We start from the raw sequence: 25,492 nt of genomic DNA on the forward strand, positions 1-25,492 counted from the left end.
TAACTTTAATATTTTTTTAACTTAAAAATTTTTAAAATTCAAAAACAAAACAATAATATACAAAACTAAACAAAACAGACAAACAAAATATGTTTTTAATTGAAAATAAATATGAGATATGACTGAGGATAACAAAACAACGATTGATGTTGCTAGCCCTGCTGTTGATACTGAGCAACAAGATGTGAATCTGAATAGGGATAGCAACAAAATGGTTGGAGTAGTTACAACTGCTTTACCTGCACTACCAACAACTGCAACAACAACCAACAACAACAACTTCTTACTTCCAGACAATTCTTCTTCAGCAGTAGATGGGTCCCTGCCGAGAAAAAGTAGTTTGATGAAACAGGGAAGTGGAAGGCGCAGTGAGAAGAAAAAGACGGTCTCATTCAGCTACCCAAGTGCAATAACTGATAGGACTGTTGCTAGTGGTTAGTGTAGAAAAAAGTGATGTCATTATGATTATGTTATCTCAAGACATCTTATCTAAAAATGAAAGTTGATCAAATTTACATTGCTACACTGATTAATTTAGTTTGTGGTGTTAGTGGTTAACTAGTTCACTATAGATCTTAGTAAGTTTAATTGTGGGTGATGTAAACATCATTCTGAAATTCAGAAGTTATGTTGATTATGAAAGTAGAAATATTTTTATAGCAGGTAGAAAATAGCAAGCTTTGTAGCATTGTTTTTTTTATATATCTTAATACTTTAGAGTCTAAATTTGTAAATTCTCATCTGAGTATAAGTATAGTATTTAGTTTTTTATTGAAATACTAATTAATAAGCATATTGAAATGAGCATATTTACCTTTATGTAAAGTGAATGTAACAGATGTTTTAAATTTTGAGTTCTTAAATTAAAAGTTTCAATCTCAGATAATGCTTTACTGTCCAATAAACAAAATTAATTTACAGAACTAAAGAACTGTTTAGAAACAAAAAGTACTAAATATTTTAAGGAGATCAACTTGAAAACAACTTAATGTTATATGTTTAAATGTGTCATCACAAATAATTTTTTAGAATGTGTAACATTTCGTAGAATTTTTAAATTGATTTTTATATTTTATAATATAAATGTTTAGCTCCAGATTGTCTTTGTTACATGCAAAATGGTAGTGAGCTAATCAAGATACGCTCAAATGGCAGGCAGTATAGGAGGTTGTATTTGCTGTCATCTGATTATCAAGAGCTTGTATGGCATCCTTCTTCAAAGAAACCAAACAAGGCCAAACGTTGGTTTCTTATCTTAACATATTCCTTGCTGTTAATCTAAACCTATATGTATTTAAAAAATTTTAAAGCTGTCTATGTCTCATTGTTAAGCTGTTCAAATATTTAAATAATTTTAAATTTGTTTGCTTTGCATGGTTTCTATGGAGGTGTTTCAGTTACATTTTTTGCTTTAGCCATAATTTTTGCAATTTTAAGAATGTGTTTTCAAAATATTCTAGCCTATTTTTCACATTCCCTTTACTCAATTTAATTGTTAAATGATTATTCTTGTTATTTCAAATATATATGATTAATCTTTTTAAAATGAAAACAAATTCAGCAAAATAGTTTCTATATCTGGATCTTCTTCTGGGCTTAAATTGGCATGAGTTAGCAATTCGGTGATATGTGTATGAAAATGAGCACTGGTTGAAAATTCATTGTTGGACAAATTTCTTTTTTAAATTTTTAAAATTTTGCAGACTACACCTGTGGAATACTTTGATGTAAACCTGTACAGAGAGAGAGAGAGAGAGAGAGAGAGAGAGAGAGAGAGAGAGAGAGAGAGAGAGGAGAGAGAGAAGAGAGAAAGAAAGAGAGAGTGAGAGAGAGAGTGAGAGAGGAAGAGAGAGAGAGAGAGAGAGAGAGAAAGGGAGAAGCCCAGAAAGAAAGAGAGATGGATCCTTTGTGAAATGTTGGCTTTAAGAACTGCTGTCACATTTTTATGTTCCCTGAGTGTAATACACCATTACATGTGCACCACTTTGAAACATTTGGGTACAAAGTGTTGTGTGTTAGGGCAGGCTTATCTTATATATTAGAGATGAAAAACTCCATGTTGAAATTTCTATGTGAACAGTTACTAAATATATATATATAAGTTGTTGGTCTTTTACAAGGGTGATAAAGATTGAGGTTTTCAAGATTTTAGTTACATGCTTGCACTTAATTCAACCATCATACAATTATCAATAAAAGTATATTGGGTGAAGTTATGTGATGTTATTTGCATCCTTACTATACTATGCTCTTTAAGTGTGTGTGTGTGTGTGAGTGTGTGTGTGTGTGTGTGTGTGTGTGTGTGTGTGTGTGTGTGTGTGTGTGTGTGTGTGTGTGTGTGTGTGTGTGTGTGTTCTGTTAAGTTTTAAAATAAAAGTTTTGGGATTGTTGTTAACATTGCTATTTGCTAGTTGATGATAATAATGATAATTATAGTGATGCTGTTGTTTGTGACACCTATTGGAAAGCAATTTAGTGCTGTTAGATTGATAAATACAAGCAAATTATACTTGTAGTTTTAGCACATGATGATGGTGATGATGTGATGTTGATGATGTGATGTTGATGATGATGGTAATGATGATAGTCTATTTACTTATTTGCAGTATGCATGTTATCATTCAAGTGCATAAAACTTTTACTACTAATTATGCTCGGTTCACATTGTGCACTCGTTCACTCTGTTGTTGATCTTGGTTATTATTGCAATAAATTACATACAATTGCCTAGCTGCTTACATACAGTGCATAATTTGGTTTTGAGTTGAACCTTAAAGCTTTACAATGAAGCCAACTGATGCTGATTAAAGAAATATTGGTGCTACAAATGTTGATGATTCATCGATATCTTTTGATATTTTTTTAACCGCCACAAGGCTTTTTTTTAAATTTTATATTTTGCAACGGAATAAAATTAATTTTTTTGGGAAAATCACACAGTCTTGATTGTTTTGTAGAATATATATCAGTATCTAAATGCAATGATATGCTGGAAATCTAAAATATTTTTGCTATTTGAATGCTGAGATGAAAGCCATTTTTTTAAAAACCCTAACATATGTTTTGATCAGTTCTTTATTCCTAAAATGAATGAATGTTTATAAATTTAGCACGGATGAATGACATTGTGCAAGGAAGAAATAATTAAAGCAACAACAATGCCTCTATAAATAACACTTTCTTTACTGTCTCTCAATGAAAAAACTTTCTCAAAAATTTTCTTTCTCAAAGTTTTTTATCAAAAAAATTTCAATTTAGTGTTTGTTTTTGAGCCATCTAGCAAAGATTGTGGGAATGTTTTAATGTACTGTTGACATAAGCAATAAATGTTGATATATTTTTGAAAGCCATTTTTATCCAATTAAAAATATTCACCAGTTAGAAAATTGTGTCTGAAATGTTTTCAAATTTAATTTTTCGATTTTCAGTTCTCGTTAGTCAGATCAAAGAAGTTCGGTGCGGTCGTAACACAGAAATATTGCGAAACTTGAAAGAGTCGGAGCTTCCGAACGTAAACGAAGGCTGCATGTTCTCCATAATAATTGGCGACTCGTTTGACAGTCTCGACCTGGTAGCGGCGTCTGTGGACGAGGCCAAGATCTGGATCACTGGTCTCACTTGTCTCATCACTGGAAAATTCAAACCATGTTAGTTACAGTAACCTAACTTCTATTAACAGCTCTGTGGCAAGCCACAGTCTGTCAGTTTTTTTTTATTTGCTGGCTACAGTTGTAAATAATGATTAGTTTTTACTAATATTCCTTGATGTTGCTAATGATTTTTTTTCATTATCATTCATTATAAAAGAAAATCAGCATTTTTTCAGTTTGCGATGTTTCTCCGAAGTAAACCTAAATGTAGAAGGTAATGGTTACAAATGAGTAGGCACAAATTTTGACTAATGGTAATGCTTGGTTGAAAAACATGCTGAGAAAATGCATGCCACAAAAAATATCTAATCTATATTAATTTGCCTTTCAATAAAATGAATTGTTTTTATTAGGACTTCTTTTTATCAAAGGAAAACATAATATAAGCAGCGTAATAAGATAGATTGAAAATGGCCACAATGATTCAAACTGTTAATAACATTTCTAGTCTTCAATTAAAAGTTATAAATGGTTTTCACTTAACATTATCACCTGAATAAATCAGCAAACATGCATGTGTGTATTGAAGGATAGATGGATGATTGGATGGATGGTATGTTTTCCATTTCCATTTCAATTTATTTTATTCTATTTTAAAAATTTTTGTGGCTAGAAAAATGGTAACACATAAATAAAGCTGCCTTGGTTTATAAATATTTTCTGCGTAACTATGTTATTGCACATGCAGAATTAAAGCAACGATGGTGACCTGTTTGCGTCAACAGGCAACAAAAATATACTAGATTAATTTTATGCTTCAAATGTGTAAGTGGGATGGAATTACTTGAATAAGATAAATTTCAATTTTATACTTCAAAGGTGTAACACAAGTTTATTTGATTTAGTATAAATGAATTGACGTATTCCCTTTTTGTGTATGCAAAATTATGTTTTTTTAAACGAATGTTATTGTTGTTCAATTGACTATATGTGTAATTTCTATTCTAGCAAGCAGTTTTAATGATGTTGTCCAGGACAAATGCAAATGTACTTACATAGTGTTAATTTTTTAATTAGTTATAATTAAACTTTCTGTGTTGCGTCAATTAAATTACCAGAACTAATTACGCAGGCTCATCTGTTGTTAGTCAGTATGTCTGTTCATTCGCTGTATTATTGGACACATACACATAGCATGCCTCTATCATATTGCTGTCCATGTTTTGACGGTTTTTGAACCTTCAAAGTTTTAAAAGAACTAAATTAATACTTAAATATTGCTAGTATGGTTAATAGTGGTAGTATAATTGCTAGCATTTTCTCAGAGAAATATTTTTGACATGAAGCCTGGCACTCCTATTATTATTAGAGCTAACTGCTGATGGATCAAATTGATATTTTATGATTACTTCTGAAGCGTTCCCCACCATGCAAATTGCGAAAGGAAACAAAGAAGTTTCTAGGGAGTGATCAACTAAAAGTTACCATCGCTACAGTACATCCATCCATTACATCGATTGTTCCATATATTGAGTCCATTGTGAATGATTGAAATAGTTATTTTTCATCATTTATATTCAGAGCATAGTTGTTGTGTTTAAGTGTTTGGCTCTCCCCATCTACAACTAATTGATTTCAAATGTTTGTTTGTTCTATGTTTTCATCTTCCTTCATTCTTGATTTGCTTTTTATTTTATTATTTTTCTCTTAAGTGTAACAAACACTGCTTGCTTTGCAGTCAAAAACATATGAAATGTAGTTTAAATGCAGAACTGCTTATTTGCATTCATTTTTTGTTTTGTTGTACTTGAACTTGTATTGTTTAATTTATTTTCACGTGAAATATTTGATCAGCCAAAAAAGGGGAAAGGGATCTTTTACTGGAAATAATGTGGCTGCTTTTATTTTCATCTTCCTTTTCTTTAACATATTTTACTAATTTTCAAGTGCCTCATAGTTTTTTCTTACCTAGGAGAAGATCGTATTTATTTCTTACACTTGTAAATGGCATTTTTATGTGCTTTTAAGTTTTTATTGCATTGTTAAATTTTCGTTGTCATGCAGGGTTAAAAATTCGCGAAAGAGGAAGTCGTAGGTCAGGTTTTTGTCATTTCTTCGAATTTATCGGTGCAAATCTGCGAATGATTCTCTGCAGAATTTTTTCACGTTCTTTCAAATGGAAGGGAAAAACGTTTTCAAAAGATAATTTTTAAATAATTAGTGTCCGGTTGTATTTTTTTGTTATAGCACTTTGTATATGTATGTATACATGTGTATATATATATATATATATATATATATATATATATATATATATATATATATATATATGTATGTGTGTATGTATCTGTGTGTGTGTGTGTGTGTGTGTGTCTGTGTCTGTGTGTGTATTTGTCTGTCTGTGTGTCTGTCTGCGTGTGTATGTGGCATACGTGTTAAATATTTTATTTATTTATCCCAACAGTGGGCAATGCGAGTTCAGATGTGAGGAAGCCACTGAGAGATAAGTAAGTAAAGTCCTCATAGTTTCTCCTCGTATCTCTTAATTAATTAATCAATTAATTAATCAATTAATTAATTAATCAATCAATTAATTAATTAATTTAATTATTTATTTATTTATTAATATGTTTGTTACTTTGTTGTATTGCAGATCAAGGTCGTTTTAATTTTTTATTTGTCTGTTCGTTGTGATGCGAATTATTGTCTCTAAATAATTTTTCAGAATACTTCTCATTACACTTCTTACCAGGCGTTTTCACCCTACAAAGGACGGTTTAAAAATTAAAAAAAAATTTTTTCCACAAATGACATTTTCTTCTGTAATTCACCGCGACTGATAAAATGAAGAGTGAAAAATTATTGAAAAAAGGATTTCTGGAGCGAATTTAGTTCTGATGGCTTATTGAATGAAAGGGAAATTTCAAAAATGAATAAATTCAACGCAATTTTTGCAACCAGATTTGGAATTTCATTTTTTTTTCAAAATTTTTTAGCATAAAGATTATAAAAGAAACCGTTTAAAAAATGTTGAAAAAATTATATTTTGATAAGTGACGATGAGTGGAAAGTGAATGCAGATAATAACATGACAATGTATGCAGTTTAAAGCAAATAAAGTGACGCCATCCATTCATCATTTTGATAAATATTTTGAACATGCTTAAGCGTCATGACAGGTTTTTGTTTTATTGATGTTGAGTTTGTTCTTATAAATGGAGGATGTATAAAATAAAAGTGCTCTGTGAGAAGGGCGTGCTATGAAAATGGATGTATCTGCCATTAAAATCTATGCATTTGAATTTGAATTCGTACGTACATGATGAAGATAGGTCTACTTTTTTTTGTTTTTATGGTTTAATTCCTTCTAGATTATTTAGTTGTGCTCTTTCTGTGTGTGGTTTTTCAAGATATTGATTAAACGGTTAAACTGATTAGACATTTCAATTGATTTATATCAATTGATTTATACCTGTTAATAGTTATCAGAAGATGAAACAAGTTATTCCATCAACATGTCAGTTTTTGTTGGTTATTTTCGTTGGCCATATACTGTACTGCAACAAATAAGCCTTATATTTATTCAAATGTTATAATCTCATACACTGTTTAATTAGTTTTACGGGGTTTTTACTTTAAGGAAAGATTATCATTCTGTGTTTTTCTCAACTACATTAATGTAATTCTTTATTATTTTAAATTTTTTTGACTCGGTGACAACAAAGTTGAGTTGTTCATGGAAATGTGCCGTAGGCATCACGAGATTTGTTATTCAGTTGATCCATTAAAAATGATTACTTTCCAGTTTTACTTTTCTTCGTCTTGCAGGTGCAAGCAGTGGTTTTACTGGAGGCTCTCTTGTTTTAATGCTAATCTATCTGTCTGTCTTACTCTTCAGTCTTCTTAATCCTTATCATGTGTAGTTAGATCATTAAGTTCTGGTGTTTACTGCTTTGATAGGGTTTTAATGTGATGAGGATATAATGTTATATTATTTTGTTTTCCTGTGGCTTTAAAAAATGAATTTGTTGTACCTACTGCTTCATTTATTTTTCTAAGGACTTAACTGAAGAATGATTGTTGAAACCTTATGATTGTTGACTACATAGATGGCTGGAGGGCATATTTGAAGATGCAGATACAAGTGGCCATGGTCAGCTGGATGGTGAGGAGGTCGTCCAGCTCATGAAGAAAATCAACAAAAATCTCTCCACATCACAGATCAAACATCTTCTGAAGGTTCACTTCAATCTGTTGTTTAACTTTTTTTTCAATTTTCATTCAATTTTGTAGATTGTTTCTTTGTTATTACCCTTTGATTTATATTAAGGAAATTTTGTTATTTTGTAAAACTTTATCATGTGAATGGAATGAATCACTTTTTGGACAGTTTTTTGCTTGCAAAATAGAAAAATAAAAAAAAAGTTTTGTTTTTGAAGTTATGGGAGAATTTTTAGCTCGAGGTTAGTTTTTGCTTTCTCATCATACATTCCACCACATCATTTATTCCATAATTTGCAGGAAGTCAAACAAAGCAAAGATGATGACGACTTCAAATTAAGCCAAAAGGAATTTGTTGATGTTTTTAAAAAATTTTCTACCAGACCTGATATACATTTTCTATTTATAAGGTTTGTCAAATTATAAATATGTTTTTATGATGCAAATGAATGTTTATATATATATATATATATATATATATATATATATATATATATATATATATATATATATATATATATATTAATATATATATTAATATGTGTGTGTGTGTGTGTGTGTGTGTGTGTGTGATAGAGTATATAGCGAAATTTATAAAGTTATGTTTGTGGGTGTTGATGGAAACGTCACTCCACTTTACCATCTCACGTTGAGTGGGAGCAAAAAAAGACGGTGGCGTAAAATTTCATATAAATAATAAAATATAAGGTCTCTTATGTACATACTTGTTTACACTTTCACAGGCATTTCTAATTGAAAATATTTTTATGAATGTATTGGTTTGCACAATGAAGTGGTTTTATTTATTACGCGATGAATCCGCATTTTGATAAGCAGCAGCAGCAAACAAACATGATACATTACGTCATCATCTTCATCATCATAACAACGTTTTCCTGTCGATCAGATATGCAAAGGAAATTGATTACATGACTTGCGAGGAACTCATGTTGTTTGTTGAGTCTGAACAAGGGGTATGTGTGTTTCTATTTCTTCCCCTCTATGTACGTCTCTATGTTGTCTGCTTGGATGTGTTTTTTATGCCTCTTTGTTCGTCGGTTTGTATGGCTTTTTATGTTTGTCTCTGTCTTTGTCTCTCTTTCTGTTTGTTTATATATTTATTTGTCCGTTTGTTTATTTGTTATTTCGTCACTGTTCGTCAATGTCTACCTGTTTGTTCATTGATGTTCTTATCATTTTTTCTCAGTTGTTTGTTTAAAGTTAATTATCTGCCGTTTGTTTATTCAATTTATAATTGTTTTTGTTTGTCTCCTCTCTCATAATTGCTATCAACTTATTTATTTCTTCAATTTCCTACAACGTTTTTCTTACGATGTTTTCAGTCAACTCCGAGTACTTACTCACTACTCATCTGGTTTTTTTTCTTAATTTTCAAGATTAACTTGATGGCTCATGTTGGCCTTACTTCTGTTTAGTTTATACATTTCCCATCATCCTCATCACTCAGAATAATTTTCTAAGCTATCTGCTTGTGTTAAAGTATCATTTGGATGGTGTGGTTGTTATTTATGTGTACCTTAATTTATTTTCAACACGGACTTAATTTCAAACGAATGGCTTCAAAAAATGCCTTCACATTTTGTTTATTCTGTCAGAGTTAACATCATTTCAATTTCTATTGGCTGCATTTCAGTTGGCAATAAGTTCTCTTGAGAAATTAAAATGTATTGCCCTCGCTTAACACATGTTTTAATGTTCTGCATACAATGTCTACACGTGCATTTTATCTATCTACATTAATACACGCACACACGCGTTGGCATACATCATTCTAGCATATACTAACACGCATACATTTTTTAGCACATGATATATAGACAGGCACACATTATCTAGCATATGATCAGGAGTGTACTGCCTGATTGCCCGCCCAGGCTGTTGCGTCCATGTCAGCCATTATTTCTTTCTGTCTTTGATTCCATGTTATTACTTTTTTAATGCGATTCTGTTACAAAATCCAGGTTGCCGACATGACGAGGGAGAAGTGCGTGGAGCTAATTATGAAATACGAGCCATCGGAAGACGGACGATTGAACAGCTACATCGGCATTGATGGTTTCTTCCTTTTTCTTTTTTTCTTACTTTCTTACCTAGTTTATTTCAACATCTTTTTGCTTCGAATTGAATTTTTAATTCCATATAGTTACAATTTTTATATCTAGAGGGATGATGTTTCATGAGTTTACAACTATTGCTAATAGATAAGCATCAAATTTAACGCCAGCTGAATAAACTGAAACGTAAACAATGATGCAGGTTTCACGGCCTACCTGTCATCTGAGGAGTGCTTCATATTCAACCCGATGCAAACACACGTCTGCCAAGATATGAACCAGCCGTTGTCCCACTACTTCGTCGCCTCGTCGCACAACACGTTCGTTCTACTTTCATTTTATTTTTGCCGATCTCTTACTCCCACAGCGGACTATGTTCACTACTGACGTCATCATCTACTCATATTAAGCCAACACGAATTGAATGCTCGGTGTCCTAATGTGATTTTCTCCGCGCCACGCTAATGCATGCCGGTTTCAACGGATCAACATTTTTTAGAGGGTTTTAAATTTGTGCTTAGCTTTGTAACATTGCACCATTTATCTTCCAGGGAAGATTAATTGGCTTAGAACGATTTAGAGTGACTGAAAACTATTTAACACAAACAAGGGAAAGATAGAGAGAGAAAAAAAAATAAAGAAAGAGAAACAGAAGGAAAAATAAAAAGAGGAAACCTATCGATCAACAGTGGTTATAAATTGATTGCACGTTTCTAAAAAAAAGCATAATGATAAATAACGGATATTCAGACATATGATTCATGCCAAATGCGTTTTACTAACATAAATAAGGGAAGAAATATTTTTTATAAATTTTAACGCCTACCTGGTGCTTATGTTTTATCGACAACTTAAAGAAACAAATATGAACGTCTTCTTAATTACAAAACTGATTATATTGCAGTTCGACCATTCTATGCATTTCAGTTGAAGTAAAATTTTTCACAGGTACTTACTGAAGGATCAATTGCTGAGCAAGCCCAGTCTGGATGGCTACATATACGTTCTGAAGAAGGGATGCAGACTCGTGAAGGGTAGGTTCCATTTGAGTTAAATCATTTTTTAACAGAATTCAAGTTATTTTTTAATAGAGAAGCTAATATTTCACCAGTGCAATTCATCATTTGCGAAGTTTCATGTTTTTTTTCGTATCCCAGGCTTAAATATCCAGCATGGTATCTAATTGACGTTGCTTATTTTTCTTTCTTATATTTTTTGATACGCTGATGATTACGAAACTTTTTTCTCGAAAGTCTTATTTGCCGGTTGTCATTTCACTGTTGGCATATTTTCATGTTGACGCCGAATGGAGAAAATGAATTTTGTAAAATGGATTACGATAAATTTTTTTCTGAAGTAGATTAATGTACGTGGATGTGTTATAAATTATACATGTGTGTGTGTGTGTGTGTGTTGTATGTAAATGTAAATTATACATGTGTGTGTGTGTGCGCTTATGTATTATGGCTTACTAACTTTATTAATAATGGATAACTAATTTATAGGATTAGACAGATGGATTTTAGCATCTACATATTATTATTATTATTCTTGTTGTTGTTATTGTTGTAATTTTTATTATTATTATTAAAACGGAAATGATGAATGTTACGATAGCCACTAAATGAGTGTAAATGTTGCTTGCAGTTGACTGCTGGGACGGACCGGATAATGAACCAGTGGTGCACAGAGGCAACTTCATGACGGCGAACCTCACCTTCCAATCCGTCATTCGGGCAATCGATCTCCATGCCTTCCATTCATCCGAGTTCGTTCCTTCCCTTTTTTGTTCTTCCACTCAGTGTTTGTTTGCTGGATGCTGTTTAACCGATGCCTAAATTGCTTCATGTTGGCTGCTGTTGTTCATATATTATCCGCTTGTTTGTTTTTATAAAGATCGGATTAGCTAACAAACAAAATGTACGTTCATGCAGACGTACATACGTCAATTGTATTAGTTTTATTTATTACTGGCCGTAGTGGTTATGATATTTCTACATGTAGAATCGAAAATTGCTAGGCCGATAATATTCTCGATCTAATTGTTACACTGCTTCATATGTTTTTAATTCCAGCAAAATGTCGTCATTCAATGTATTTATATATTATAAGTGTGACCCTTCATGGTCATCCATTCGTTGGGTGATGTTGATATGTAATATTACAATGAGCAACCTTGCAACTGTTTATTTAGCTTTCCTGTGATAATAAACCTCGTGGTTCACTGTGGCCTGCCTCAACAACACGTCATGGCTTCCATTCTCAAGGATGTTTTCAAGAAAAAACTTCTCGTTCCATCTTCTACATCGTCGTCGTCGCCATTTCCAAGGAATGAGGATGATGTGGGCTCTGGAGATAAGGATGGAGACATGACAACATTCAACAGTCACCATCTGCCATCACCTACCGTCCTCAAACACAGAATATTAATTCTGGTTTGCGTTTGCTTGCATACATGATGCTTCTTCTATTAGTTTGTTGTTCGTATCATCAACCTGGTTGTTGGACATTAATGATGTTTGAATCAATGCGTTGTAAAGACTTTAAATTTTATTTCCTAAATGTTAGGTACAATTATCATCCAATATTCAATAATCTATCGTGCTTTGAGTTATTAATCTATTCATGTTGAATGTAAGCTTAAACCTCTGATATAAAGCAAAAGCTAATGAGGTCTGTTTAATTCCCCGCATGTTCAATTCATATGCATTCACACGCAACATGTTATTGATTTCATTCATGTCGCTATGTCGGATGACATTCATCTGGGTTGTTAACCCGCACTGCATACCATTGGTATGTTCATTATGACGTATTAATGGAGGAACGTTGTGTTTGTTCACTCACTCATCTGCTGTCGTGAATTTGTGATGATGATCTGTTTGTGTGAATGTGTGTGTGTGTGTGTGTGTGTGTGTGTGTGTGTGTGTGTGTGTGTGTGTGTGTGTGTGTGTGGTGTGTGTGTGTGTTTAGCTTGGCAGTTTCAATTTCATAATATTTGAATTTCGGTTTATAAAAATAGAAAATTAAAAAAAATTTCTATAACGCACCCTCGAAATATCAAATGATACATGACGTACAAATATCATTTGAATTTTTTTGAAAATCTAGAGCCAGAAATTGTCGTCAGGCGGTGATGATGATGACGATAACAATGATGATGTTGATGATGATGAGGATGAAGATGTTGATGGGAAATATTACGAGCATGACGGCGACGACGATGATAATGATGATAACGTGGAGGACGAGGAGACTAACAGTAGAAAAGCTGACAGGGTGGGTGTTGTTTTTGCTGTTGTTGTTGTTGTTGTTGTTGTTGTTGTTGTGTTGTTGTTATGTTTTTGTTGTTGTTGTGTTGTTGTTTTTTTATTTTTATTCTTTTAACTTTATTCCCTGTCGGTCTGACGCGGAAAATGTTTCAACCTGTCAGACAGTACATAAAATAGTCAGAAATGAATTTAAATAGAAATTGTAACTAAAAATATTAATACGTAGATATTAAAAAGTTTATTAATGAAACTAAATCGAGATAATTATTTTGTTAAAAAAAAGATAAAAAGATAAATTAAATTAAAGAATAATAGTAGTTTTGCCGCTGCTGTTTCTGTTGTTTGCTTGTAACTACTTAACTACTTATCATTTTTAATGATGTGTAACTTTTAATTTGATCGCTTGCAGACGCATCACATGGAATGATTGTACAATGTACATATATTACTATTTATTATTATTATTATTATTTTTATTATTATTTTGTGATGGGTGTGCATGCACTGATAGTTAGCTATTGAACGCAGGCAACTTTAGCCATGGTATTTATTTTTAATAATAATAATAAGGATAATGTCATTTTATATAGCGCCATGGCAAGCGACTGAGGCGCATTATCATTTATGAATGTTTTTTGGCTTTAGAATAATTTTGGCGTGAAGGTAATTAATTAGCGAATGTAAATTTTACAGGATCGATTTTTTTTTCGGTTGTGATGTTTTGAAATTTCTGCAATTTTTATTATTCCATCGACAGGACTTGATACCTGTAAGGAGGAAGTTATGCAAAGAACTCGCCAGCCTAGTCTACCTCTCAAAATCGTCGCGAAAGTTTAAGAAGTATTTTGACGACTCCCTCATATCTTCCCCTGTTTCTCTCATGAATTCTCAGCGTAGGTTTTATCTTCTTTTTTTACTCTTTTTCGTTTTCATTTCTCACTCTGACAGGTTACAAATCGGTCCTCGCTTACTTAGTTGCATTTAAAATTTGTGTCACAAGTAACTCTAAAGACTATACAGGCGACTCCTGTGTCATTCATCGAGTTTCAGACAGACGTTTAAGAACTTCCCTGTCGTGTAAAATGTTTACATTTTTGTTGTAAAATAAACGTATTGAATTTGTCAATACATGATACTTCTTACAAGATCGTTCATTTCATATTTCACACAAGTGATCATTTGTACATGAGAACAAGTGTAAACAAACGCCCGTGTGTCGTATGCATTGACGGAACTTTTAACAGCAAAACAATCAAACAATAATGATAATAATAATAATATTTATTATTATAATTTTTAATTATAGTTATTGTTATTATTATTATTTGAAATATTTTTTATAATTATTGCCTCAGTAAGCCATCCGACGACAGCATTGACGCTAAACGAGACAACTGCATTGAAACTTGCCAACACTCATCACGAGGAACTCATCCAGATGAACAAAGTCATCTAATTAATTGATTGATTGATTAATTAATTTATTCATTGGTTGCTTAGTTTTTAGTTTGTTCACATTCAACGAAGCATTCCCCATCTACTTGTTATCGTGCTGCTGTTTCGATGATTGGTTGTTATTGTTAACAACGCCAGGAAGTTGAATCGCAGTTTATGGCGGATATGATAATGTGATGACTGATGATTATCATGTGATGTCGAAAATCTGGTCGAATTTTTTTGTTTGATGAAATCAAAAGTTTCACGGTCGCCATCGTCATAATCATCATCGTCGTCACCACACTACGCAGACTTGTTTGTCCTTGGTCTTCCCGAACAAGATGAGGTTGGACTCAAGTAATTATCATCCTCAGGATCTTTGGAACTGTGGCTGCCAATTTGGTCTCTTTTCTTTTCTCAACTAAAATTTTTGGCAAATTTATCAGAAGAGTGTTAACATTTTGTAAGAGCACTAATTTGCATAATTTACTAGTTTCTAGATTGTAACCTTAATTAAATTTAAATTAATTAAGCCTTAACTTCCCTGACAGTGACCTTGAACTACCAGACCTGTGGGGTGATGATGGACCTCAATGACGGCCTCTTCTCACAGAATGGTTCCTGTGGTTACGTCCTGAAGCCGATGATCATGCGGGAGAAGATTGGATCGTTCAAGGCAAACTCCAAGGGGGTCATTCCCGGCGTGTCTCCCCAAATTTTACACATTAAGGTGGAAATCTACCGTTCCACGTTTCATCACATGTTTATTATAATTGGGTTCAATTGATGTAATTTTACGTTTATGATGAGAAATGTTTTAAAAACGAGATGATAGTTTCGTAATAATATTTGTTTTGGCTTGCGATAACTTTATATTGCTTCAACTCCTCCCCACAGATAATAAGCGCTCAGAACTTGCCAAAACCAGAGGGAGCAGCTTCGAAGAGCATGACACTTGACCCCTACGTTACCATTGAGATTATTGGCATACCAGCTGATTGCATGGAACGTAGAACACGAACCATTCAACACATGGAGACATCAACTGCTACAGGTTCGTTCAATGCACATCATGAATAACAAACGTTATTTTCATTTCATTTAATTTCTACCTTGCAGTCGGCCCCATCTATGACGAGAGTTTTGAGTTTGAGTTGAATCTAATGGAGATGGCTATGGTCAGGTTTGCTGTGCTGGACGACGAGTTCATCGGTGATGAGTTCATAGGTCTGTCCTCTCTACTTCAAATTTATTTCCGTCATTAACTACTAAATCGCACAAAGCTGTAATCGAAAGCATAGTCTAAAATGCATTTACATAATTTTTCTTCTTGTTTAATGATCTCAGGCCAGCACACGATACCAGCCTGCTGTCTGCTGCCCGGCTACAGGAACCTACCTCTCAAGTCCAGTTCAGGAGATTGCATCAAGGATTGTCTTCTCTTCGTACATATCGTCATCGACAACAAGAAGGAGAAATCAGTGAGACCTTGTTTTTAAACCATTCAAATTAAGATAATATAGAAAACAGTAATTTTTTAAAAGTTATTAGTGATTAATTCATATTGAAATCAGAAAGCAAGTCGTAGAGGATCTCTGCTGAGCAAGAAGAGGTTCGCTGATGAGGACTTCATCCAACTCAAGTTGACTGGTTTGAAGGCTGTTGATGATGTCTTCCGGGTTTGTTACTGTTATCATCATTTCGATGCAATTACATGTTCGTCTGTCTTCGTTCTTATTTCCATTGAAGCTTCAAACAACAAGATGCCAGTGATTTAAATATGATGATAATTTTTAGACCTCTTAATTTAAAACTTGTACTATTTTTTGACGACAGTCTTCGTCACTATCCCGGAAAGAAGCGTGTGAGCTGTCGAGCAGAGTCCACAGTTCGTTTGTCATGTTGAGGGAGTTGTGTGGCCTGGCACCCATCTGCAACATCAAACAAACTGTCAGGCAGCTGTTCGTCAGGGTTCAAAATTTAGGGGAGAGTGTCAGTCTGGAAGTGAACGTTGTTGATGGGGTCGGTTTCAGTTTTACTGTTGAGTGTCTGAGTTTCTGTCTGTCTGTCTCTCTGTCTGTCTGTCTGCTTGTCTGTCTGTTATTTCTCATTTATTAGCCGAATTAAAAAGTGAAATAAGGCTTTAAAGTTTCAACAAATTGTAGTTAAATATTCTACCAAAATAATAATTATATGCATGTCTGAATAATTTGCAGTGCCCCATGCTGAATGTGACAGGAGTTGTGCCGGACGTCATTAAGAAAACTCTCGCCGTTTTTGAAATGGTCGGATTGGTTTTTTTATTTCAAACTGAGTCGATAATTTTTTTCAATCTTTTGACCTTGATATTTTTATTATATATCTTATGATTACATATAGCCTATCATAGAATTCTCAGATTGTTATTTATTTTTTATGTATTTATTTATTCATTCAGTTCGTGATGGACAACAAAAATTTAGAGGAGAAAGCAAACAAAATTATTGACAAGGTCAGTTGCATACATAGACACATGCATGTATGTGCAACAAATCATTTTATTTTAAAATTTTGTTTTTCGTCCACTTGCAGCTCAAAAATAAATTCAATAAATAGATGATGGTGCGTGGAATTTAGTTGAGTTCTAACTGTCGAGGAGTTATTTAATTAGTTAACATTTCCTATTGAAACCAGTTGAGCAGTTGCAGATCGTCAGCTATGACTTACCACGACAACCTCAGCAATATGGCAGCTTCCAACGGTTTTAAAGGAAAAAAACTCAACAAAGTACATGCAATATTTAAAATTTTTTCCTGTAAATTTTTTAAACTTTGTATAAGTAATACTTATCTGAATTCGGCGAAGTTTTATGGGTTGATATATTTTGTTGACATGTGTCGGTGAAATTCAATTTATTTTCAACGGTTCGATCGATTTGTTTCTCTATTTTTCTTCCATTTGAATGCAGACGTTGGAGAACTACGCCTGGAACATTCGGGTCTTGAAGGGACAGGAGGACCTGATGAGGCAAGCCAGGATCAAATCCATGGAACACCTTAAGCAGGTACAACTTGATTGACGTGGATAGATTTGTTGATAAATTAGTAATCATTATCCTCGCCGATGCTTAGGTGCATTAGTTTAAAAGCTAGGCTTTTAGTTGAATGAACGATGAATTATTAAAAAATTTATTTTTTTTCTACAGATTTACGATACATCAGTATTTCTTGGTCTTATCAAAAAGGAATCGCAGTCTTCATCGGCGTCACTGCCCGCCTCGCCTACAGCCGCAGCAGCAGCATCATCATCAATCAAGATACCTCCTCCTCATCACTCACCTCAATCCGAACTGCACTCAGTCACTCCGTCATCCCAGCTACGCGAATCTCCTTCAGCGATACAGCAGCAATCTTCACCAACTTGATCCCTCTCCTCCCTCCAAGTGTACATCGCATTTCGTCGTCAATTTTTTTTACATTATACTTTTGATAGATGTAACTGTTTAACTGTTGATGAACCAGAGACGCTTTGATATGCCCTGCAGAATGAAACTAGCCACCGACCGCATGCCTCAATCCATTTTTATGTTGTTTATTCAATTTATTGCGGGAAGTTTCTTGCGTGGTTGAATTTGAAGCAACTGCCTCTTATTATTTGCTAGAAATGTTTCTTTGCAACAGTTTGTCATTCATTCATTCATCCATTCATTCGTTAACACGGTTACGTGTGCTTTTTAACTGGCACTGCACATGTTGGAAAGATTAAATTTAGATTACGTTACTATAACTCATATATAAAATTAGATTTTTTTGTTTATTCCATTAATATTTATCTAACTCATTTTATTCAAAAAAACTTTTTTCACTATTTATTGTAGGTAGTTCCTGAAGTTTTTACAAACATTTTTAACTGCCTTTCAGAAATTGTTGTGCGTAGTGCAAAATTATTAATTAGGCCGCTTCTATTGATATTAGCATACCTCCAATCTACCTGCATGACGCGAGATTGTCTTGTATGAAGGGTGAGAATGGGTGAAGGGTGAGAAAGGGTAATGCTCTCATTATTTAAAATATATTTTTCTCTTTCTCTCTCTCTCTCTCTCTCTCTGCGTGTGTGTGTGTGTGCGCGCGCGTGCGTGCGTGCGCTCTATGTGCAATCATTCCATTTGTTGTCTTTTTGTAACGAAATTTCATTTATATGATGTTTTAAAATTTTAAGAATTTTTTTTGTGATCGCAAATATCTTCAGTGGTTTGTTAATCCACACTTTTTTAAAACGTTAATCCACACATTTTTCTAATTTTTTATTAGGAAAGTGATTTACAATATTGAGTGACCTCATCAGCCATCAATCATGGTATTGCAATGTCTTCTGTAAAATTTCGTTAAATTTCATAAAATCTTTTGCATAAAAACACCATTTTTGCAACCGAATTACCAATAAATTGTTTTTTAATCATGCCTATATGCATCTATGATTGAAAAATGAAGATGATATTAATTAATTAATTTATTTATTAATTTATTGCTAATTAGCATGTTTTATATTGTTGTCTGCTAATTATTTCTAATTAAAATTGGACCGTTTCTAAACATGATTTGTGTTATTTCTAGCTAGCATGTACGCCTGTTTCACATGTTTCATGAGGTGAGCGTACTCAATTAGTACTTGTATCTAGTTAAGAAGTTAAAAATGATTATTCATTCACTTTCAGAGCTTACTCGCCAGCCATTTAATTTGAATAATATTAAATAATTTATTCACCGATTTTAAATGTTTTTGTTGATGATATAACAGGATAACATGAAAACGATTTGAGTGATGACAACTGTTAAATTTTTTAGTGATCTAATTATATTTTTGATTATTGCTTTGACGGTAAAATTATTATAAAAATACATTTTCCACTGAAATCAGTTACATATTTATTTAAACAGTTTGACAAGACATGACAAACGTAGTTCGAAATTTTGTAGCAAACTTAGTTAAGTTTGATTTTATTATTATCAGTCCATAGCCTCTAGTCTACCAGGAGAGATGTTTTTTTATTCACCTTGAATCATCTTAATGATTGCTATAATTTTTATGATTCGTATCATGAAGTTTTTGATAATCATGACTGATTAAGACATCAATAAAACGATTTGTAATTGCTTTCTTTTATTGTATTTACGTGTTTTACGAGAAATCTTCCTTATTACGTACCATAAGCAATTTTTATGCCGAATTAAAAATCTTTTCAATTATTCTGAAACGTTTGTTTATTAAATTGTTTGTTTGTTGGTGCTGACATTTTGCGGTTCATAAATAATCGTTGATCGAATAATGCAAAGGTTTTTATTTCATTTTTAGCTTAGGCTCCAACAATTGATTTTTTATTACATTAATTCAAAAACGTATTTCACTTTATTGCGGGTTTGCTCTTTTTATTAATGATTTATTTTCAAATTTATGATCAAATAGTTTAAATTGCAGCATTTAAAGACGTTTGGGAGTATTTCTGCTGCTGTTTTTTATAACCTCTGTCTGAATGTATACCTGTCATTTGATATTGAATGAACAATATTATTATTTGTAACCATTTGTTACAGCTTTTCGCTTCAGCATTACTTACGATGCACAGTTCGAATAATAACAATAGTTCATTAGTTGTCTTCTGATATCTTTTCCCCAAATTTCTGCACTGTTTCGTAATACTTTTCGCAGAACTTACGTGGTAAAGTAATACAGAGACCATTCGAGGTTCGCGTTATACAACGCTTCTCTATTAAGTGTGTTACATCGTAAACGTTGATAAAATAACGTTGTTGGTTAAAATAAAATTGAAGGTTGAAAAAAAGATTGATTGAATTAAGGCTGAAAACCACCAACGCTTTATACTTTTCTTAGTTGATTTTCTCTGCCCTCCACACGCATCGTTCGATGGAAGGCAAAAGCGAAACACTGGTCCCTAATCTTAATCAGTTCCTTGCTATGTTCAATTTTTAAAATCGTGGAAAACACTTTCCACGTCGGAGGAAAACTCAAATGCTTTAATACAGGCATGGTGACCTCGAGATAAGCTACTGTATCTTAATTTGTATTTTCTGAGTACATCATTCGAGCTCAAGCACTCATTCATGATATTAAATTGATACCTAGGTCACCATTCCTTCCTTTGACTGCAATGGAAATTTCGATCCACAAAATTATTTACAAGCGAGTTTTAATCATTTATATCGCTTTTTCGAAAAGTTAACAATAATTAGGCCTCAATTAACGCTACCCTACATCTTTCAAAACAACGAATTTGTAAAGACTGCTTTTTTAGTTCACGTTCAAAAATATGAAGAGACCACGGTGATAGCACCTTTTTTAATGAACTCAGGGTAGCGTAATAATTATGCAATTTTCCAGAACAAGATGCTATTTGTGCTAATCAAATCATGAATTCTGATTCTATATCGAAAGCTCAAAATTAAGTTGTAAAAAATCACTAATCGGTTTTTTTTATACCTAGACCGCGTGCGACAGTCTGTCCATCTACCAACCAGCCAGACGTAACCAGCCAAAAAGAATATATAGTTATAAATGTATTAACAATTACAACTCAACGATCGTAAGACAATAATCTCATGCAACGTAAGAATTTAATTAAAGAAGCTTTCATTTTAAAACCATGACTAAATATTTCAACAAAAAATTGAACATTCTCACCATATAATTTTCATCGACATGTTAAAAGAAAAATATATAGAAACTTGAACAAAACAAAACTAATTAAATCACGTTAAATCTAAAAAAAAAATTACTTACATTAAACAACGAAAATGAAGTTTTTGAGTTTCCACGTATTTAATTTTTGTGGCATCATTCATGAAATCTCAATGCTAACAAGTTTTATTGTGCTTCTGTCAGTTACGTTCACAATCAAGTCAATTGCAGACCCGCGTAAGGAGTTATAGTTTTTAATCAGTGCTCACCTGGTATAGGCTGAATTTTTAAACTGCGTCGCTACGTAATAAATTTCTAAAATTACATCATATTTCATGGTAAATGTCAATTATGCAATAATCAGAGGTCAGTCAGAGCAGCACTATTTAGGTGGACAGAAATAAAATTATAATATTTAAAGGAAATTAATTCAGATATAATTCGCGTTTCATTGAATTCTAGTTATTAGGTAATCAACACACAAATACAATTACTCTGCTAAAAAATACAACACTTATATTGTCAAATACAGAAGGTTATCTACACGAGTAAACATTGAAATACTGAATGCTGTCCGTCTACATATGAACGAATGAATGGCTCAATAAATTAACGTTAAGATAATTTTATCTAGATGTAATTTGTCTTATTAATTTTAAGAAACAAAACAAGGCAAGATAAAGGGATAAGTTTGGTAAAAAAATATTTGGAAGCTGAAGAACGTGCGACAGTATTTATAACTAAAGATGTGAGATGGTCAGTAAATTGAATCAGATGACGTTCTTAATGGTAATTGTCAGAGGTTTTTGACCAGTCATCATCTTGATTGACTGTTTCATTCTCATTTCACATTCTTCAGATATATGTATAATTAATAAGTAAGTTATGTATGTATAATGTATAATTAATAAGTAAGTTAATAAACACATTCCGAAGCTGAACTGAATAACATATTGCAGAGGTTGTTAGTTACCGTATCAATTTAGTTAAGTAAGAAGACAATTTAGTTACTTACATACAATCTAACAAAAGTTGTATTTAATTGATTGGAAAGGAAATAGTCAATTTAAACTAAATCAACAAAACAATTAATTATTAAAGTAAAATTAAAAATTAGAAATAACGAAAACAATTCAATGCATACAAACATAGATTAATGAATAATGATTAATACATAACTAAAATCATGAGATGCTCAAATGGGTGTGGCCAAATTTTAAGAATCTGTTACGACGGTAAACACGTTAGTAAGTTGGTTGGTGACTATTTTAATATGTGGAGATGTGTTGGAATGTTTGTAAAAGTGAGAGAGGGTAAGAAAATCAACGAGAGAGAAAAGTTTTGAAAGTTCTTGATTTAATGATAATGAGCGAACAAAAGAAAATTCATTGACGAGATGAGTGACAAAGTTATTCGACATAAGAAGAAATATAAAAATGTTTGCTCACACAGGTGTGGCTAAGCAGGAAAGTTAAAGGAAACAAATTATAGTAACGCAATTGTTAGTAGTAGGTCTTGTTAACTTGGTAAGTACATACCTTTGAAGGTTGGTGGGTTACAAAATATTTCAATTCTATAAAGTCTTCCACGAAAACTTCCTGAGACTAAATAAAAAGATCATTTGGAAGATTTTGTATTAAGTTATTAGTAGTAACTTGAAAATGACGCTAATAGTTTTTCATAAACGTATGCACATAGGTTAGACGACTAAATGACATTCGAATTTGATTAAAAATATTTAACCTAAAAAAAAAAAATTTGAAAACAAAAAGTTGAAGAAGATCAGGCGACTGACACGCCGATAAGATGAATGTTTATAGATTACAGTTCTACCAGAATACAACGTTACTTACAATTTTTACGTAAAATTATCCAAATGAACAAACCACAGGAAGCAAAAGTAAAATAATGAAAAAAAAAATAAATAAATAAATTTAGAAAATTGATGAAAGTTGACATTGTCATGCAGTTAAAGAACTAATCAGATGAACAATGGATAGAATTAAATTTATAAAATCAGTACCCACAAAACGACAGTTTGAAACGTAAAGTTAAACTCAAAATCAGAAATTAACAATCACCAAACAGATTAAAATATATGTTAGCCATTGTGAGATTCCATAAAAAATAGAACAAACTGAAAAGTTTAAAATTTAGAAGGAAACAGCATCAGTTATACGCGAGAACATACGGTTTCCACACTAACAATTTATCCTAGCTAAAATTCAACTGACGACGAACACATTAAAAAATGACTCGTTTCAACTGTTCTAGAAGAACAAAAAATGTGATATTGTGTGTGCTGTTGCTAGAAAAAATAGTACTGACCGACCCACTAGCTACAAAAACAACGAGGAAATATATTAATAATTACTTTAATCACGTAAACGCTTCTCGTAACTACAGAGTCGCGTATTGTTATTTATTACAAGTAAGTAAAGTTGATAATAACTACTAACAAACAATACCCATTATATGAAGAACCCAATGCGTGTACGAACTAAATAATGTTGCAAAAATATTATCACCAGTCAGTCAGACAGTCGTCGCCTACATAGTGTCGATGTCGTACTTAATAGGCCTACTCCACATAGACTGCTCCAAGAGAAACTCTGCAGTTCTGGTCGACTGGACGACCCCTCCGATCCCAGCCAAGGAAGTCCTCCCCATCAAGTCGAAATCAACCTGCCTGGCTACCTGCCGTCCCTCGTTGATGGCGTGCACCACTAAAGACTGACCTCTCCTGCAATCTGCAATTATGTATGCAAACGTAGTGGTGAATTTATAATATTTATAATGGAAGGAAAAATACAAAAAGGTAATATGCAATTCGAGGCAATAAGACTGATTTATTTAATTCACGGAGTTATGAAATTACGTGAGCAGATCAATTCCAGTAAAGTAAGCTAACAACTTTTTAATCAAAATAGAAATTTGAAGAATTACAATGGCTTAGAAACTTGTACACAAGTTGGCATATATGTTTATACACTATGTATTTTGAATACGTATTTTTTAAAAATTGCAGAGGGGCAAATGGATGTCATCTAACCTCCCGCAGCGTAAACCTTTGGATGATTGGTCGAATACTTGCCCATCGGAGTTTCAATATTAGACCTGGAATCCTTCTTCAGCGCCAACTGATCCAACAAATCTTGCTCTGGTCCGAGGTAGCCCATTGCCAACAAGACAATGTCGCATGGATAGGTGACCTCCGAATCTTAGCCATCAATGTGGTATAAAAATGACTATGTAAATATATCTAACAGCTAGCGTAGGTTTAATTCTTTTTTATGTCATGACGAAAATTAGATAATTTAGTCGCCACATTGATGGTCATCAACTAAAGTGTTGAAAACTCTAAATACATGCATCACTACGGAAAACTGCGACGAAAAAACTCATCAACCAACCAACCGGGTTGTTCTTCCATCTTCCATCTTCCGTGCTCATCTTTCGTCCAGTTCAGTTTCACGGTTCTTATGCCAGCCACATTGCCGTTCCCATCATCCACGAATTCCTGAATTAATTTTTAAAATAAATATTTGAAATTCATTAACTTATAAAATATATGACACCGAAAATATTGTTGTGAAGCAACATAGAACCACCCCTCCAAGATTTTCTACCTTGCTCATAATGTTAAATATTCTTGGATCCTTGCCAGTTCTGTTTTGAACCTCGGCATGTCCATAATCGATCCTGAAAATAAAGGGCCAAGTGGGCCATGGATTGTCCTTCGCTCTCGTTTTCGGGGGCATTGAATTAATTTCAAAACTTATGATGCTGTTGGCTCCCTAACACAAAGGTATAAGTTTTTATATAACGCGAGAACCAAAACAATTTAATTCAATATTTTAATCATTCAGTAGAAATTGATTTAAAAAATGATAAATAAAAATTATAGTAAAAATGCATGCTCCGATTGTTGGTGCAGTGAAACAAACCTGCCTGAGGGATGTTCCAATGCAGTCATTGCCAGTGTCTCCACCCCCGATGACAATGACGTTCTTATTTTTAGCATACAGAGGTAAATAATCAACCTCCTTTGCTGTCTGCTTCTTCTGCCAGGTTTCCAGATATGATACAGCGAAATGAATTCCATTGAGGTGACGGCCTGCATATATTCATTAACAAGCATCTTGTCAAGAAATTATAGAACCAGAGTAATAAGTAAAAGTTTTTACGGACAAGACTTGGGTCATTTGTTCATGTTTCGACGACG

The 25,492-nt window shown here is 32.9% G+C and overlaps 2 protein-coding genes across 2 annotated transcripts in view; one reads left to right on the plus strand and one right to left on the minus strand.

Annotated features, from left to right (window-relative positions):
* Positions 1-211: 211 nt before the first annotated feature.
* Positions 212-17,653, plus strand: HELRODRAFT_65381 (hypothetical protein; the record flags this gene model as incomplete). Its single annotated transcript, XM_009021344.1, has 27 exons — positions 212-434; positions 1,092-1,241; positions 3,429-3,651; positions 7,073-7,111; positions 7,700-7,829; positions 8,112-8,221; positions 8,719-8,785; positions 9,794-9,887; positions 10,089-10,206; positions 10,835-10,920; positions 11,534-11,654; positions 12,081-12,200; positions 12,273-12,321; positions 12,998-13,126; positions 13,940-14,029; positions 14,549-14,605; positions 14,907-14,997; positions 15,147-15,325; positions 15,493-15,649; positions 15,715-15,822; positions 15,943-16,076; positions 16,170-16,274; positions 16,432-16,617; positions 16,812-16,880; positions 17,033-17,086; positions 17,269-17,361; positions 17,543-17,653. The coding sequence occupies 27 exons, from the start codon at positions 212-214 to the stop codon at positions 17,651-17,653; spliced, it is 3,093 nt and encodes a 1,030-aa protein (XP_009019592.1).
* A 6,164-nt stretch (positions 17,654-23,817) lies between these two features.
* HELRODRAFT_65256 (hypothetical protein) overlaps positions 23,818-25,492 on the minus strand; it is a gene marked incomplete at both ends in the record, with an annotated part of 28,007 nt that continues 26,332 nt past the window's right edge. Inside the window, 5 exons of the mRNA XM_009021345.1 lie at positions 23,818-24,017; positions 24,320-24,487; positions 24,685-24,787; positions 24,897-25,064; positions 25,215-25,384. Coding sequence (XP_009019593.1) covers positions 23,818-24,017; positions 24,320-24,487; positions 24,685-24,787; positions 24,897-25,064; positions 25,215-25,384 — 809 coding nt within the window. The remainder of the gene's footprint in view (positions 24,018-24,319; positions 24,488-24,684; positions 24,788-24,896; positions 25,065-25,214; positions 25,385-25,492) is intronic.

Source organism: Helobdella robusta, assembly GCF_000326865.2.
Source record: "Helobdella robusta unplaced genomic scaffold HELROscaffold_3, whole genome shotgun sequence".
Taxonomy (NCBI): domain Eukaryota; kingdom Metazoa; phylum Annelida; class Clitellata; order Rhynchobdellida; family Glossiphoniidae; genus Helobdella; species Helobdella robusta.